Source organism: Pyxicephalus adspersus, chromosome 12, assembly GCF_032062135.1.
Source record: "Pyxicephalus adspersus chromosome 12, UCB_Pads_2.0, whole genome shotgun sequence".
Taxonomy (NCBI): Eukaryota; Metazoa; Chordata; class Amphibia; order Anura; family Pyxicephalidae; genus Pyxicephalus; species Pyxicephalus adspersus.
In genome coordinates, this window is record NC_092869.1 from 7,914,997 (window position 1) to 7,930,476 (window position 15,480).

General features: G+C 36.6%; 1 protein-coding gene across 3 annotated transcripts in view; it reads right to left on the reverse strand.

The window, feature by feature from the left end:
• Nucleotides 1-2,414: 2,414 nt before the first annotated feature.
• Nucleotides 2,415-15,480, reverse strand: part of LOC140342728 (CD48 antigen-like) — a 32,458-nt gene continuing 19,392 nt past the window's right edge. Inside the window, exons 3-6 of one of the 3 annotated variants that reach the window (XM_072429083.1) lie at nucleotides 14,857-15,093; nucleotides 13,077-13,196; nucleotides 10,250-10,335; nucleotides 2,415-4,748 (exon numbers count right to left, since the gene is read on the reverse strand). In XM_072429083.1, the coding sequence (XP_072285184.1) occupies nucleotides 4,650-4,748; nucleotides 10,250-10,335; nucleotides 13,077-13,196; nucleotides 14,857-15,093 (542 nt within the window). In that variant the 3' untranslated portion in view covers nucleotides 2,415-4,649. Of the gene's footprint in view, nucleotides 4,749-10,249; nucleotides 10,336-13,076; nucleotides 13,197-14,808; nucleotides 15,094-15,480 lie in introns of all 3 variants that reach the window. The other 2 variants (XM_072429082.1, XM_072429085.1) reach the window with 2 other exon arrangements.

A 15,480-nucleotide genomic window follows, 5' to 3' on the forward strand; every position in this document is an offset into this window, starting at 1 on the left:
AGTTTGGCCTTCTCTTGTACTTGTTAAGTCTAATAGCAGACACATTTTCTGTTTCAGCGTCTTTGTTCCTATTTGCAAGGCTGTGTGGTTAAGGTTGTTTGATGTCGTTTTAAAGTAAAAAAAAGGTTAAAAGAGAACTGGAAGCAGCAATACTGTTCAGTCTATTACTTGCCACAATGAATTTCTCTCACAGGCTTATTCCCACAATATCCAGTGCTACACCGGGACAGGATATAAGACCCGCATTCAAAAAAGGGGGGAGAAATAGCAAGCACACTAAAAGGATCAAAACAATTAATTTACTGTTCTGTTTGATCTTTCCTTGTGATTTTCATTGCAGAAATGCAATCTCCTTGATGTACTCCTTCCTTTTGTCCATTTATTCTGCATTTAGATTGAATGGCTAGACCCATATAATGTTTCAGCCCTGTGAGTTGGGTGGTAAAGTGTATGCAAACCTTAAAAAGAAACTTTTTAGTAACTTTTATCAATGCACTATTTTTTGTAATGTAAATGTGAGAAATAAGTACCCGGTGAACAGGTACGTCCTCCTACTAAATCTACCAAGCATGGAATTCATGTTTCATTTTACGTTTGCTGATGTCATGCTCAGTGGTTCTATAGTCCAATAGTTTGCCTGTCATGACACTGTCAGACATCATCATTCTATGTAGCCATTCTATGTGGCAAAAAAAGTTGAAAGGTGATCTTGTGTGGCTTTGTCACCACTATACAAATGAACTCAAGCCTTCATTTTAGTCTTGTACAATTGTCCAACTTGTTTCCTGTGCTTAAATTGTTTATTCTAATTTCACGACACAGAATCGGGTTTCTGTGATGTTTTCTGAAAGCAATTTCCAGCACTTTGTAGGCCCCTACTAACCATCATGTACTGCACAGAAAAGCACAAAACAAAGCGATGTCATTGTGTTCAAACAAAAAAAAAAAAAAGATAATGACAATGGACATATTTTTAGTTAATTTTTTATAACATATATTTGCTATTTTTTGCGTTAATAGTTAAAGAAACACAAAATTTTAAGTAATCCAAGACTGATGTCACACATGCTATACACACTAGCGATTATGATTTGGCAGTGTTTCGGGTTAGATAGATAGCCTCTCCTTGGTATTTCTGCTGCTCGTGATAAAATTATTTTTCCATCAGTACTTTTCCTGCAGATCACCATGAACAGCATGAATCTGCTTTTCACTTTAACTTGTTCCAGCAAGAGACAAAAAGAGATTGTACTATACACATGCAAAATACCATTACATACATCAGTACATAACATTACATATACAATTAATAACAATATACAAATACATACAATATACATATACAAAAAAATAAATATGTTATGTAAAAAAATAATTTATTCTTTTTAAATTGAAAACCTTCATATATAATATAATCTTTTAGAACACGATTTTAAACAAGGAATCCTCATGGTACACCAACATTTCAGGTATTTACAAGGGCTGGTTGCATCAGCCCATGAAATAAAAAATCCTTCATCGATACACTGAACATAAACATTCCTGAAATTTACATCTAGAGCTGCTTGAACATGTCTCTGTTATGTGCAAACTAAGTTACCTGAATAAGCTTTAGCTAAACCGAAAGTTTGCTTTGAGAGCCGTTAAAAGTACATACTGGGCAGTGGGTGCCCATTATGTATCACTAGTACTACTAGTTGTAGTCATTTAATTATTTCAGTTATGGAGGAATCAGTGTCCTTAAAGTCTCTGATTGAAAGGTAGATTCAATGATCTGACTCACCACATGTGTGTAAATTTCATCTTGAGCTATTGCTCTCCATAAATAAGCCTTTTTCAACAGGGAAACTAAACATAGCCATTAAAACACTGGAAAAGCAACTAAAAGCTATGTTAGTTAAATAAAAATACAATATATGTAAATAAAAGACAGTATACAAATACACAGTCTGCTCCCTTTGACTCAGTGAATTCATGAGAAAAATGTTTAAACTACATTCTCACGGTATGATCAGTGGTTAGTGAAGAATGAGTAAATTATATGTGATCTCCAGCTATATTTTTGAGTTGTGGAAGATGAAGACTTTTTATTTCATTTATTTGAGATGTGGGAAATGTGTCTGGTTTCAAAGTTAATGCAAAAACAGAATACTGACATTATGGCAATAACAGAGAATAAGCCTATTGTTAGAACACAAAGCATCAGGGATAAATGGCTGAACATCTTCAAAAACAAGGCACACAATAAAGGCAAAATACAGTCTATTTATTTATTTTTTATTAGCAACCAATAAAAACAGACAATTACAAAACTCAAACCAGTGTATACAGATGGCAAAAGCAAATAAAAGCGTGAAAAGGCATACAATTTTACAGAAATAGTCATATCTAGCAACTTGAGAGAACATTAACACCCTTGGACTTAGAGTCTGGGGAAGAGGCATGGTACGCCGTCTGAAACCGACGGTTCCTAAGTGTAGGTACCTTATCGTGGCGGAAATGCGTTTCCTGTATGAACGCTATCTGACATTTTAAACTATTGAGGGAATTCAACACTACAGTCTTAATAACATAAATCAAACAGCTGTCTTTTTATTGTCCACATTGTTATCCTACCTGCCTTTGTCCAAAAGTAATGTATTCTTTAAAAAACAAAATCAGTAACCTGTTCAGGTGCTTAATTGTAATAAAGGTTCTGTTTCTAAAATTAATATGTGTGGAAACTCTATTAGAACAGAAAGAACATCTCAGCTTCTGCTTTAAAGCTTTTAAAACTTATTACAGCGGTGCTAATCCAACAATTTAAATATTTTATTTTGAGTTCCTTTACTTGTAAAGTATTCGGTTTGCTAACTACCAAGTATGCATACATAACAGTATATAAAACTCAAGTAAAGTATGGTTCTCTGATAACATAACAATACTTGAACACATTGTATGGCAACCAGTGGGTAGTGTGAAAACCTTTTTCTTAGTATACTGGTATTAGCATTGAATATCACAGGGTGATACTCTAAAGCAGGCTTTCTTAACCAGGATTCCTCCAGAACTTGCTAAGAATTCCTTTACCATTATCAGCCACTGATATGAATCAAAGGGAGCCTCTCCTTTTGTTTCTCAAGTAAGTTACCACTAACCACCAATATAATGGGTATTCTTTCCACTGACCCTGAGCTTTTTCCTACTGGTCATCAATAAAGGACAGCTCCCAGTACAATAGCATGGTGGTCAGTAGGAAGAACATTACTGGCTAGTGGGAGGAATGTCACCCTGAGGGATAGCCAAGAAGATAATTGGTGTTGTTTAAACTGACATGAGAGGCACAAATTGATTATTGCTCAATAAACTCTTAGCAATCTATGGAGAAACCTTGGGTTCCAGAGGACACTGTTCCAGAGCAACACCTTTCTCACTGTTCACCAATGTAAGAGGTGTTCTTCCCATTGATTACCAGCATGACATTCTTCTAACTGATATTTTTACCACTGACCATCAATGTTAGGGACATTCTTCCTACTAATTACAAATGTATTTTGGATTAGTTTTCTCAATGAATCCCAGTGTAGGGAGATTTTTTTGCCACTAACACCAATGTAAGAGATGTAAAGGTAAGGAGGTTCTTCCCACCTGTCCACCAATGTATGAGAGCCATTCCCTATTGAACATATGTTTCCACTCTCAGATCACCACTCTCACTGTCCACCAATGTAAGATGCATTCTTCCCACTGATTACAAGTGGGCTTTTCGTCCCAAAACTGGTCAATGCATGAAGGCCAATCTGCCACTGACCACTAATGTATGAGGCTCATCCTTCAGTGATCATTAGTATAGATAAACGTAGAATGTATGTGGTTGGATTGGAAGACTGCTCCTGATGGCTTTTATTGCCCCAATTGTAAAAAGTTTTTTACTGTCACAGTAATTTATCATGTTTAGTTAGTCTACCATTCATGTTTAAGCATCGAGCCACTAAGAATTATTGACTTATGCCTAAGGCTATGTACACACATAAGACTTTTGTCCTGGGAAAAGGTCTTTCACGATCCTTTCCAACAACAAAAGACTGAAAGAAGCATGAATGACCGCTGTACGTACAGCACCGTTCTGTTCTATGAAAAGGAAGGGGAAAAAATGACGGAGCCGCACCCTGCTGGGCTATCTCCCCTTCACTTTCATTGTGGCCCTTCGTCGCTCGTGGATCCGCCAGGACAGACCCAATAATGACATTGGACTACCGCTGTACACGCGTTAGGTTCTCGTCCTATACTAGCTCTGAAGCCATATAACCATATGAGAATCATCTGATGTGTGTACGTAGCCTAAATGTCCAACCACCCCGTGAAATGTAAGGATTTGACAAAGGAAAACTATTCTGGGAATTATTGTTGACTGTCACTGCAGATTAAATGCTTAACTAATACTAGCTGCTTTCTGTATCAGATTAGCCGATTAGATATCTGTATCAGTACTTCTTTACCTTTATATAGTACACGATGAATTCCATCTATCTGCAAGCAATTGGAAGGCTGCATGAATTTTACCTTATGGTTATGCCCAGGAAGTGGAAAGTCAGGGACATATAGAAATTAGTGGAACATCCTCAGTGGTGTTCCGGTTTTGTACATCTCACACCTGAGTGTTATTACTGTCATCTGTTTCTGTTGGATGGATGTTCCACTGTAGCGTAAATTGATACTGCTTTATGCTGATGCCGAGGTGAAGAATCATATATTGAATTATTCCACTCCTGTAATCGAACAAAAAACAGATATTAACTGACATTTTTCTTGCTCAAGTTTGTACAAAGGCTGAAAACAGTTTTACAGAGACAAGGGCTAATAAAAAAAACATACACACACAATTTATACAGTATGTATCTAAATGTGAAGAGGGAGGGGGTTTGCAAAAATGTAAAGCTGCACTTCATCTACACTTTTACTGACATGGTTATTATTTTTATATTATTTTTATACCTACTAAGAGGAACTTCCCCTATGGGGAAGCAGTGGAGGCTTACTGCTTAATGCTGGTTCTGATTGGCTTATAATAACAGCCAGTCAGAAGCTAGCATTTTGGTGTACATGTGTAAAAACTGCCTGACCTCCTGATTTTAATACACAATATTACACATGACCCATTCAATAGGAGGAAGTGAAAAGATGTAAGAACCTCAGGAAAATTGCCGTGCCAATGCATTTAACCTTAATAGTGAGGCTTTGGTACCCTAGTTCATGCCAATCCCATTTGTCCCTTTTTTGTAAATGCCAAATACAAACCTTTGTGTATGGCAACTCAAAAATTATGGACAACAGACAGCCCAGGCAACAAGGACAAAACTGAAATCTTAAATTGCATTTTTTAGTAATGCATCTATTACGTTAGCAATTATGTATATTAGAGTGAAACTAAACTTAGAAAGTGAAGATCTGGTGATACAGGGAAAATTTTACAATGTTCCACATGAAAATTAGCAGTGCACTGTCTGTCATTGTTGCCTCTGACTGTCAGTCTGCAGAAATTTGGTGAAGTTTGCTGAAAACCCTGACATGAGGAAGTACAACCCTGCTTTTCTCAAGTTTTCAGAGTCCCGGAGCAGAACAAAATGTAGCAAGTCAAGCAGTGAGGAAAGATCAGCTGTTTTTTATGTATTTGAATTGTTCTTTTACATTCTTTTCTAGAAAAATAAAACAACCAGAAGCAAGTGGAAAGGGGTTTACAGTAAGGGAAATCCACTCCCATCCATTGAGATTCCAATGATGATCATCTAAAGCAGTGATTTTCAACCACTGTTCCGTGGCACACTAGTGTGCCGTGAGAGATCTTCAGGTGTACCGTGGGAAATTATCCAATTATCATTGTTGAGTGCCTGTGCTGTAGTGACTGGCAGAGTAATGTAATACTGTTCCATGTCAGTGGGTGGCAGTAGGTAGCTCAAGCGCCTTGTTTATTTTTAGAGGCGAGAATTAGATACAAAGTTTATTTTGTAACACTTTTGATTTGTGGTGTGCCACAGGATTTTTTTAATGTAAAAAATGTGCCGTGGCTCAAAAAAGGTTGAAAAACACTGATCTAAAGGGACAGGGACATATATGGCACACCTTACTGAGATCTGTTTTTACTTTATAATTACTTTCCTTACATTTCCTCAGCATACTAATCTCATCCATTCAGATACTATGGTTCTAATGAGGATAATTGGGGAATTCTTGAGTACATAAAGTCAAGATATACAATGATTACTTGTTTGTTTTTCTATAAATAGGACAAACAAGAAGTACATAGGGTTTGGTCTTAGATGTGTTGGAACAACAAAGCACTGGGGTATTTTTGGTATTTTTTGTTATTCTCTGGGGTTTGTTTTGTTTTTTTTTTTTGTTTGTATTTTTCAGACTGTCGATTTGCCCTGAATGGGAAAAGTGATACTCCGTTGAAATGCCATCTGTATTTTTGGAGTTCTTTAAACTGTTCCAAAAATCAAACCTAAAGCGCAATTTGAAAATCTATTGCCCAGCATATGCTTTTGCTGCAATAATTTATTCATGGTGCTATGGTCTATAGGCTGAACACATGGTATAACTGTGGTCCTGGGTAGAATGGTGCTGGCTTGGCTCTATAAGCTGAGGCTGTCATGGCTACACCGCATCACATAGTACTGCTGCACACAGGGATGGTAAGTTCACTATTGTAAATACTATTGGATTTAGTGTAAAAATCCTGTGAATTTAAACAACAGATACAAGTATAAAGTAATATTTAGTGCAAGTGCTTTTTATTGTTATTTTATTACATTTTATCAGTTCATAATATTTTACCACCTTATCTTTATCTCTTTATTTACAGTTGCTTGCTTAGGTGTAACAGGAACTCATAACAGAAAAGGCACCATATGGTGAGCTGTAAGATTAGGTTCTAAAATGTAATCTTAGCAAACAGACCAGCTTTTGTTATAGTAGTATTATGTTCCGTCTACACGTAGACAGAACATAAGATGACATCTGTGTCAGAAAGATGACATCTGTATCATAAACTGACTCTTTTCGGTGTTAGACTGTTACCTTGCATGGCTGCTACAGTGGCCTGAATAATTGACCTGAGCTTGACTTAATGATTCACGTTCCTGTGATTATTCTGTATGATTGGCTTCTTAAGTAAAACCTGGAGCTTTGTGGTTTATCCTTTAATTTTGCTTGCTGTCTAATTTCAACTATTGATGTTAACTAGTCTCAACTTGACTTTAGCATTGACTGTCTCCCGTTGGACTGTTCTTCAAACTTGTCTCTGCTGCTGACAACTATTGATTACTCGTCCAGTTGTTTCACACCTTGTCAAATGATTCCAGACAATCTGTCTTCTTTTAAGGAAGGGTGCACTAAATAATACAGAATGCATAAGACTGTCCAGTTTTATGCTTGCCATACATGTGAAAATACTTTCCTAAAATAGATCTGTGAAGGTACTCATTTTCATGGCTCATGGCTAAGCTAATATTGGTTAGTCATAGTCAGCTGAACTTGTTCTGTAATGATGACGTTCTGGTTCTCATCCATGCAGCCTTTTTAGTTCTAATGATTGTCCAGGAACTACAAAGTGTTGAAATAAATTCTGGGGAATATTCCAGACACTCATTATGTCTGTACTGTATACATAGGATAATACTTTCTCAGTTATTGGAGTCTCTTAGAGTCCTTTCTTAGGCATTTTTACAATAGTTAATCCAAACATAAGAGGAATGGAACTTGTGCACATTGAATTGGATTTATCTACTTGTTTTATAGGACAAGAAGGCGCAATAACTTACACAGATAATATAAAATTAACAGGAATCTAGGACACCTTTCCACACAAAGCTCCAGCTCCACACAAAACACTAAGGCTTGAAGCCTTAGTAACCCAAGGGATTGGTAAAGTCAACTAAAAGGAAGGGAAAGTTGCCAACACAGCACTCAAGAGGCATACACATAGGGGAACTCAGTTGTTGTTTTTAACTCGTAATATTTGGGAAGAAATATACAGATGGGTTTAGATATATCCACAACTATTTTACTAGAGCCTACCTAAACAACATACTTGATTTGTATCTAGTCTATCAATCTCCTGGTATATGTATTTCAAAATCTAAAATAAATAGTATAATTAGACTATATTGTCCTGCGTGTGATTGTTCTTGACTGTCCTCTGGCATGTCATAGCAGTCATTAAATGACATACAACTTTCCCCAAGGAGCTCACTACTCCAATTCTGTGGAATCAATGTGGTTTAACCACCATTATTAGGAGGTTGGCAATTAAGCATGTGCATTGTGCTTGTGCTCCCATTGTTAAATCTTCAATTCTTTGTAACCAAACTAGATTTCAAAAATAGACTATTGCTTCAAACAGGGTTTCCAGGGAAGGGTGTTTTTTTATTTTATTTAGGGCAGCAGATGTCCTAAAATTCATATTATTTTAACTTCCTTTTCTCATCTGTTTTGAAAATTCAAAAACTTTTTATGGATGCGGATGAAAGGAAAAATGTCCGAATATCTTTGCCACAAAGTCAAATACCTAAGTTTATCTTGCTTAAATTATTCCCCGCAAGCATCCTAAAAACCTTAAAAGGACAAGTCATATATATTTTGTCTTGAAGCCCGTAAGCATCTCCACCACATGAGTATTGTCACGCCATCAGCCATGTGATATTTACCAAACAAAACATTGTTTAGATGGTTGCTGTGCCTGATCACTTCCTTAACCCCTTGTGAGAGAATAAATGAACATTGTCTTGAAATTAGTTATGTGATCCATACTAAAGAATACTTTACAGGAAAGTAGAGAAGTAGAAAACCTCCCACCAATGTTTCTGAAAACCTGGTCATTTAAAGTACACTTGTATTTAAACAAAACACTGCAAACCTACAATTGGACCTTTAGACCTGGTACAGATCATGCCCATACTTTCCATACATGCATCCCGTATTGCCTACCAGCATTTTTACACTTTCCTGAAAGCCCACTTTAGAATTTTACCATGCAACCCCTTTCCTACTTGGGTGACGGCCCTTTGGACAGATAATTGGCTGCTCCGGCACTGAGAGGTCAAAGTGAAGATGAGCCTGCTGCTTCTCTTTTTACTCTTCAGCCCAAACCTAGAGGACTGAAACACCTGCACGTGTTACTTTACTACAGCAATAAAAGAAACGGTATCCTGACTTGCCAGACAGGGTTGTGCTGAATTGACAGACCTTTAGGCAGATAATCTATTCTTTTAAATATAGTTCCTCTATGTACTTTTCAGCATGCTGCTATTACAAGGTGTTTCCCCCATGCTGAATATAGTATGTAAATGTACATAGACAGAAGAGCATACATGTATTACTTTATATACTCCATCATAGTAACACACAAAGAGACCTCAGCTGGACTTTAACTTTAACTTCTGATTAATATCTGGTTTCTGAGAAGTGAGCACGCTTCAGATAATGCATTTTGCTGATGCAATATTTAAGTACATCGGCGGAAATGGAAGCTCAGTGGAAAATATTGAATTATCGATGTGGCTAATTAGGATTACATCATGAGCTTGTGATTTAGTTGAAGCTCATATGATATGCAGACAAAGCTTTTACTGTTCTCTGAAAGGGTCAATTTATCATCCTTTTCTATTCACACAGGATATTGGCACGCTAATCCACTGTTCAGAGACCATCTCTAGAGTCTCCATATTCATATCCTCCATTTTAGGAAGTATGCAACATCACATAAATAAGGCATCATGGCCACAGTAAGGTGGAGCCAGGAATTTCAAAAACTTTTGCTTGTGGACTAATCCTCTAAGAAAACCATCACAATAAGTAAAGCAACAGAAATAGTCAGAATTTCTACATACAGGTTTTGTTAGTGAAATAACACTGACTTTATTCAGTTTACTTGCATTGGTTCTGACCATCTGGAACTAAATACTTCATTCTTAGTCATATCTTATAAATATATGAAACAAATTATACCAACAGAAGATGGTGGGGGAGAACACGTGTCCATCATTCTTGAAATTATGATTTTCTTTATTTATCTAGAGACAGGCTATATCAATATGCCAGTTGTTTTCAAATTATAGTGTCCCACAGCATTTAGGTTCTATATGGTTACTTCAAAAATGAACATACCTGGTTGTAAAATACAGAATCCTTTGTGCCTAAGATCCACCAAACGCTAGCATTGAACAGTACAAACAGACGTACACAGCACACATTAAATGTTCATGGATCTCACCTCTCTGTTATCATTGGGTCTGAATGTTGTGACTTGAATATACTGTGGTTCCCTATATACATTTTCAGTTAGAGGTGGAATTCCTCCTAAAATAAAAGACATATTACAATTTCTTTATATAGTTTGTGCTGTGCTTATCATAAAGGTATAACAATACAAGTTAAACTGTAAAAGAGGAAGACCTAACTTCCTTCTCTTAGCACTGGTAAATCATCTGGAGTTTCTGGAGCTGATAAAAATCAGGCTATAAGTTACCTATTAAAAAATGACGTCAGTTTTCAAAGACTATACCCCTTTTCATGCAGAGAAGTTTTCAGAACGATGAATCAGTTTAAAATGTCCTGAATCTGCAATAGGGTATACAACCTCAGGAAGTGTTCTACTCAGATGCAAAAAATTCTGTACATTGTTAGCCATTAGTCAGTTCTAAAAGTTTCAAGCTTAATTGATACCTTTATTGGCTAACTTGAATGTTTAAATATACAAGCTTTTAAAACATGTTGGCTTTCTTCATGCGGTATGAAGCCTGATGAAGAATCCTATTGTGTGTCTGATTAAAGGGTTGGCTACAATTATGTATACCAAAACGGCAAAAGATCCCCAATATTGGGCTTTTTACCTCTTTACACACAACATTGAAGTACAGCTTTAGGTGAAGTTTCTGGCTAGAAGGTTAAGTGCCAAAAGGATTCATGTCTAGAAGACATGCTGTTGATGGTATCCAATATTGAGATATTCGACTCTGTCATATGGCTGGAACTCAATCACACTAAATAGTATTACTTCCTGTAAATGTCCAAAACAATTCGGAGTCAACACCCTAAAGTCAAAATTACTCACAGGGTATGCAAAGAGCAAAGGGCTAAAAGCATTTACAAAGTCCGGATTTGATTTTATCTGGCTTACCTTGATTTAAACCTAGGCTAGGTACACACGTGCAATAATTGTCATTAGAAAACAAATGACTAATGGCAGATCAACGCACGATTATTTTGAATGATCGTATTGGTCACAATTCTGTACATCCTGTAATGATACAATCGTTCAACTATAATCCACCAATAGTGTGCACACGTTAGACGCGATCGTTTGAATGATGCAGGAAGGGGCATGTAAAGGAGAAAGTGTACCACAGAACCATCCACGATCACTAAATGATCGTACACACAATTGATGACGAATAATCATCGACCAATCAGATCTGCCAGGACGGTTGTTCCCAGTGACATTCCTCGCTCATCGGCGTCATTGGCCAGTCACTGTGCACTTTTTTTGTTAACGATTATTGGATGATCGGTCGATAATTATTGAACGTGTGTACGTAGCCTTAGGCTTAATCAGAATCTGGAGTGATAATACTAATCATTCTTTGATATCCCTCCATTACTAAGCTCTGATAAAAGGGGACCCTTTGGACACCCAAATCATGTTGTCCCCCTACTACATAAAAGTCTGAATGAAACTGAAAATGGACTTTATAGATACCACTTTTGCCTCATCTCCTTGCATACTCAGTTGTGCAAAGCTGACCATAAATCACTATTTTAGGAAAACACAAGAGGACTTGCCACACACCTTTCTTCTACTTCCTAAAAAAAATCTTTGATAGCATGACTGTTTTGCATACAGTAACCAAGTATGTAATAAACTTTCAATCCTTATGAAATTTGTAAATGGCAAAGGTTTCACTATCAACCTGAATGTAATGCCATGAATATTTCTATTGCTTTAGAAAACTTAAAAGCAAGTTTCTATTTCATCTGGGTATCCATTTTGCTCGAGGAGGGTGTCTAGGAGGAGTGTCGCACCAACTATCCACAACTCTAATAGCAGGTTGATGGGTCTAATTGGTCTGGTGATTTTACATAAATTATTATATTGTTATTTATAAACGATTATAATATGTTTTTATATTGTAAAAAAATGGCTATTAAGATGACCTGTAAAAACTGTTTTATTAGAGTAGTGGCAATAAATGTTCCGTGCATTATCCTACGGATCACTAGGAAAAACTTTCTAAAATTAAAATATATCCGAGGCTTAAGTATTTTTATTTTTGTATGGAGAATAGAATGTTTTTTTTTTCTTCTGTCGGTTCTTCATTTGGAAGATTTCCCTTTACTTTCTGTCTTATAGATGTAACAGGAAGCAGCTCTCCAAAGTGAGGGAAACATTTTCCAAGACAGTTGCCACCAGAGCAAGTGTTTCAGTTGGAAAATTCTCCCTGTACATCATTTTTATTGACAATGTGAAATTTTAGATTTACCCATATTCATTCTGGGTGACAGTGGTCACTAGGACAAATAGAGGTTAATCTCCCCAGTGGGGACATCCACAGTGATAAAATGGACAGATATTGCAACTCCTAGTACAATAGCCAAAAAACAAATGACAAATACTTGAACAGACCTCAACTTTGCAACAGAAGGCAAACAGTAGGGTTAAACATCTGTAATTTACATAAAATGGAACCTAAGTTCAAAAAAATTGAGCATGCGTGCAAAAAAAGACAGGTAATGTCTCTTCTAAAATAAAATAAACTTACCTGCCTGTTTATATTTTTCAACTAAACTCATCAATCTTTGTCAGCACCAGCATCAACAACTGGTCCTTTTCCAGGTTTGGGACTATGAACATTCTTATTGGCATGGAATGACATATCTTCTGCTCATGTGCACGGGAGTTCATTCATTCCCAGCAGCCAGCTATGCCAAGATCATACACTGAGCTGCATATGCGTGGTTTAGTGTATTTCATAAAGAAGATGGCAGGTATGTTTGTTTTATTGTAGAAGGGACATAGGCTGTAAAGGAATATAATAAAATACCTTGTGTTGGCTTTTTTTTCCTTGTATTGAGATGCACTAGAATAGCCAATGCTATAATCACTGCAATCACTGCAATCACTATAAGTACTAAATATACATAATAGCTACGGGATGAATTTCCTGTAATAAAAAAAAACAGAACAGAAAAAAAACTTTTTATAATAATTTCTATTATAAAAGGCTATATAAATATAACTAGCCAATAAAACCTGAAACTTTTTTAGTAGTGGCTAAAAGGTCACTAGGAAAAAAATAAATAGTCTGAGAAATAAATATTTCTGTACCTAAAAGCAATTACCGTATTCCCATCCTCCCCCTTTTGCATCAGAAGCTATTATAGTTGATTGCTAGTATAAACATGTTTTCTCTTTGATATACCCATAGGGTCTGATTTATTAAAGCTCTCCAAGGCTGGAAAGGATACACTATCATCAATGAAGAATGATTTGGATGGATGTTCGCATATGTTTTAAATCCTGGACCAGCTCCATTTCAGGTTTGCTGGATCACCCAGCTTCACTGAAGAAAGTGTATACTCTCCATCCTTGGAGAACTTTAATAAATCAGGCCCATAGTGGGCACTTTACAAACTATGTTGTTTAATAAAGCAAATAGTGATCCTGCAACTGTTTAGGCAAAATGTGTATATATGATCCAAAGGTTTAGTTGATAAAGTTATTATTTAAAAATAAATTGGTAAAGCTGCCCTTTAAAATAAGCAAAAACTGACTGCAGTCAATTTCTAAAACTTTCTAAACTCTAACCAAAACTAAAAGGAAAACGTTTTACTGGGGTTGGATTTTAAAACTAGTGATTAGGGAAGAATGACAATACTTTTGAAGCTGAAAGCCTCTCCAACGAGTGCTCTCTACACCAATGATGTGCGGAAGGGCATCTCTGAATGTAGAGCTCATTGAGGCTACAGGATAAACATATCCAGATAGCCTGAGACTGAAAAAACCTTGCCTAGCCCAATTATTTAAATCTTTGCTGTGAAATGTAAACAGCCAGTCAGATTGGAGCAAAGTAACCAAAGTCAGATCCGAGCATAAAAATCATGGTAAATAAACTGGAAATAACTTGAATTCCATAGCACACCTTAATATTGCTGCTGAATATGAACCTATGTGACTACTGGATATCTGTACCTATATCTGTACCTGCACAGACTGTATTTTTTTATATTTATGATACAAGTTCACATTTTGTTAGTTGTGGTCACAAGTTTAAACAGAATAAATGCCAGCACCCCTTACTCCAGTCATATTTTCCTTAAAAAATTAATATATACAGGGACATAAATAGGATTACTAGGCACCCCTGTACCTACAACTACATAGGTGTGTATATTGTGGAGATCTAAAGCATTGCCAATCTCAGGAGAATGGAGTGAGGTTTGGTGGTGTTATGGTTGTTCTACTCACTGCACTCCTTACTAATAAGGAAGAAAAGCTTTGCCCCAATCGTAATGGCCATGTCCACACGGAGTCAAGACATGGTAAGTCAGTATAAAGGATAGGATTTGCTGCGGGAGGGGCCCTGGCAATGCTGGTGACCAGTCCTTTGCCCTGTGTCTGCCATGTTTTAAACATAACTTCTAGAGCTTAGTTCCACTTTTAAGACTTCTGATTACAAATTCTCTGTACTTGTCTATGTTTCCATCAGTTTTCTTATTAAACTACAGGCACTCTCTAAATAGCTGGTTGTTTTGAATCTTTCACAATACTCCTACCTCTTCCATTATAATCTGTACAGTTTATTTTCTCAGAGACATTCTTACTGTCAGCAGGATTCTGTACTATACACATGAACTCTGTATCCCAGGAGTCATTCTTTAGTGATACATGGATTGTATTTCCAGTATTATTATACAGCTGAAAATTGGGGTCTCTGTGTCTGTATTTCCATGTATAGGACAACGTTGTTTTATTTGTTGGGACAGAACAATTCAGAGTTGCATTGCACCAGTAATTGTCTCTCTTCTTTGTAATTCCTATAGATGGGGTAGGAACAGGTTCTGTAGAAAACAAAAACATACATTAGATATATTAATATATGAATAATAAATGACTTGGATACGGATGATTCAGAGTCTTCAAAGTTTTGCATATGGAGGATCTTGCGCCATTCATTAAAGACACCCACACACAATTCTTTGACACCTGGTATGAGTGGCAACAGTTTGTTGGGTCAACAGAGTACAATAGACATATGGAGGCTGATTCATCAAGCAAAATCGGAAGCTCGCTCGCGCATTCGTATTCGCGATCCGAAATCCTACACCGTCGCGCAATTCAGCAACTGAAAGAGCTCGCGCATCTCCGGCAGCTTTACACTGGTGAGCTTGCATTAAAAGTCACTGTTCCCCTAAAAAATCATTCTTTCTAATGGCACACATATTACC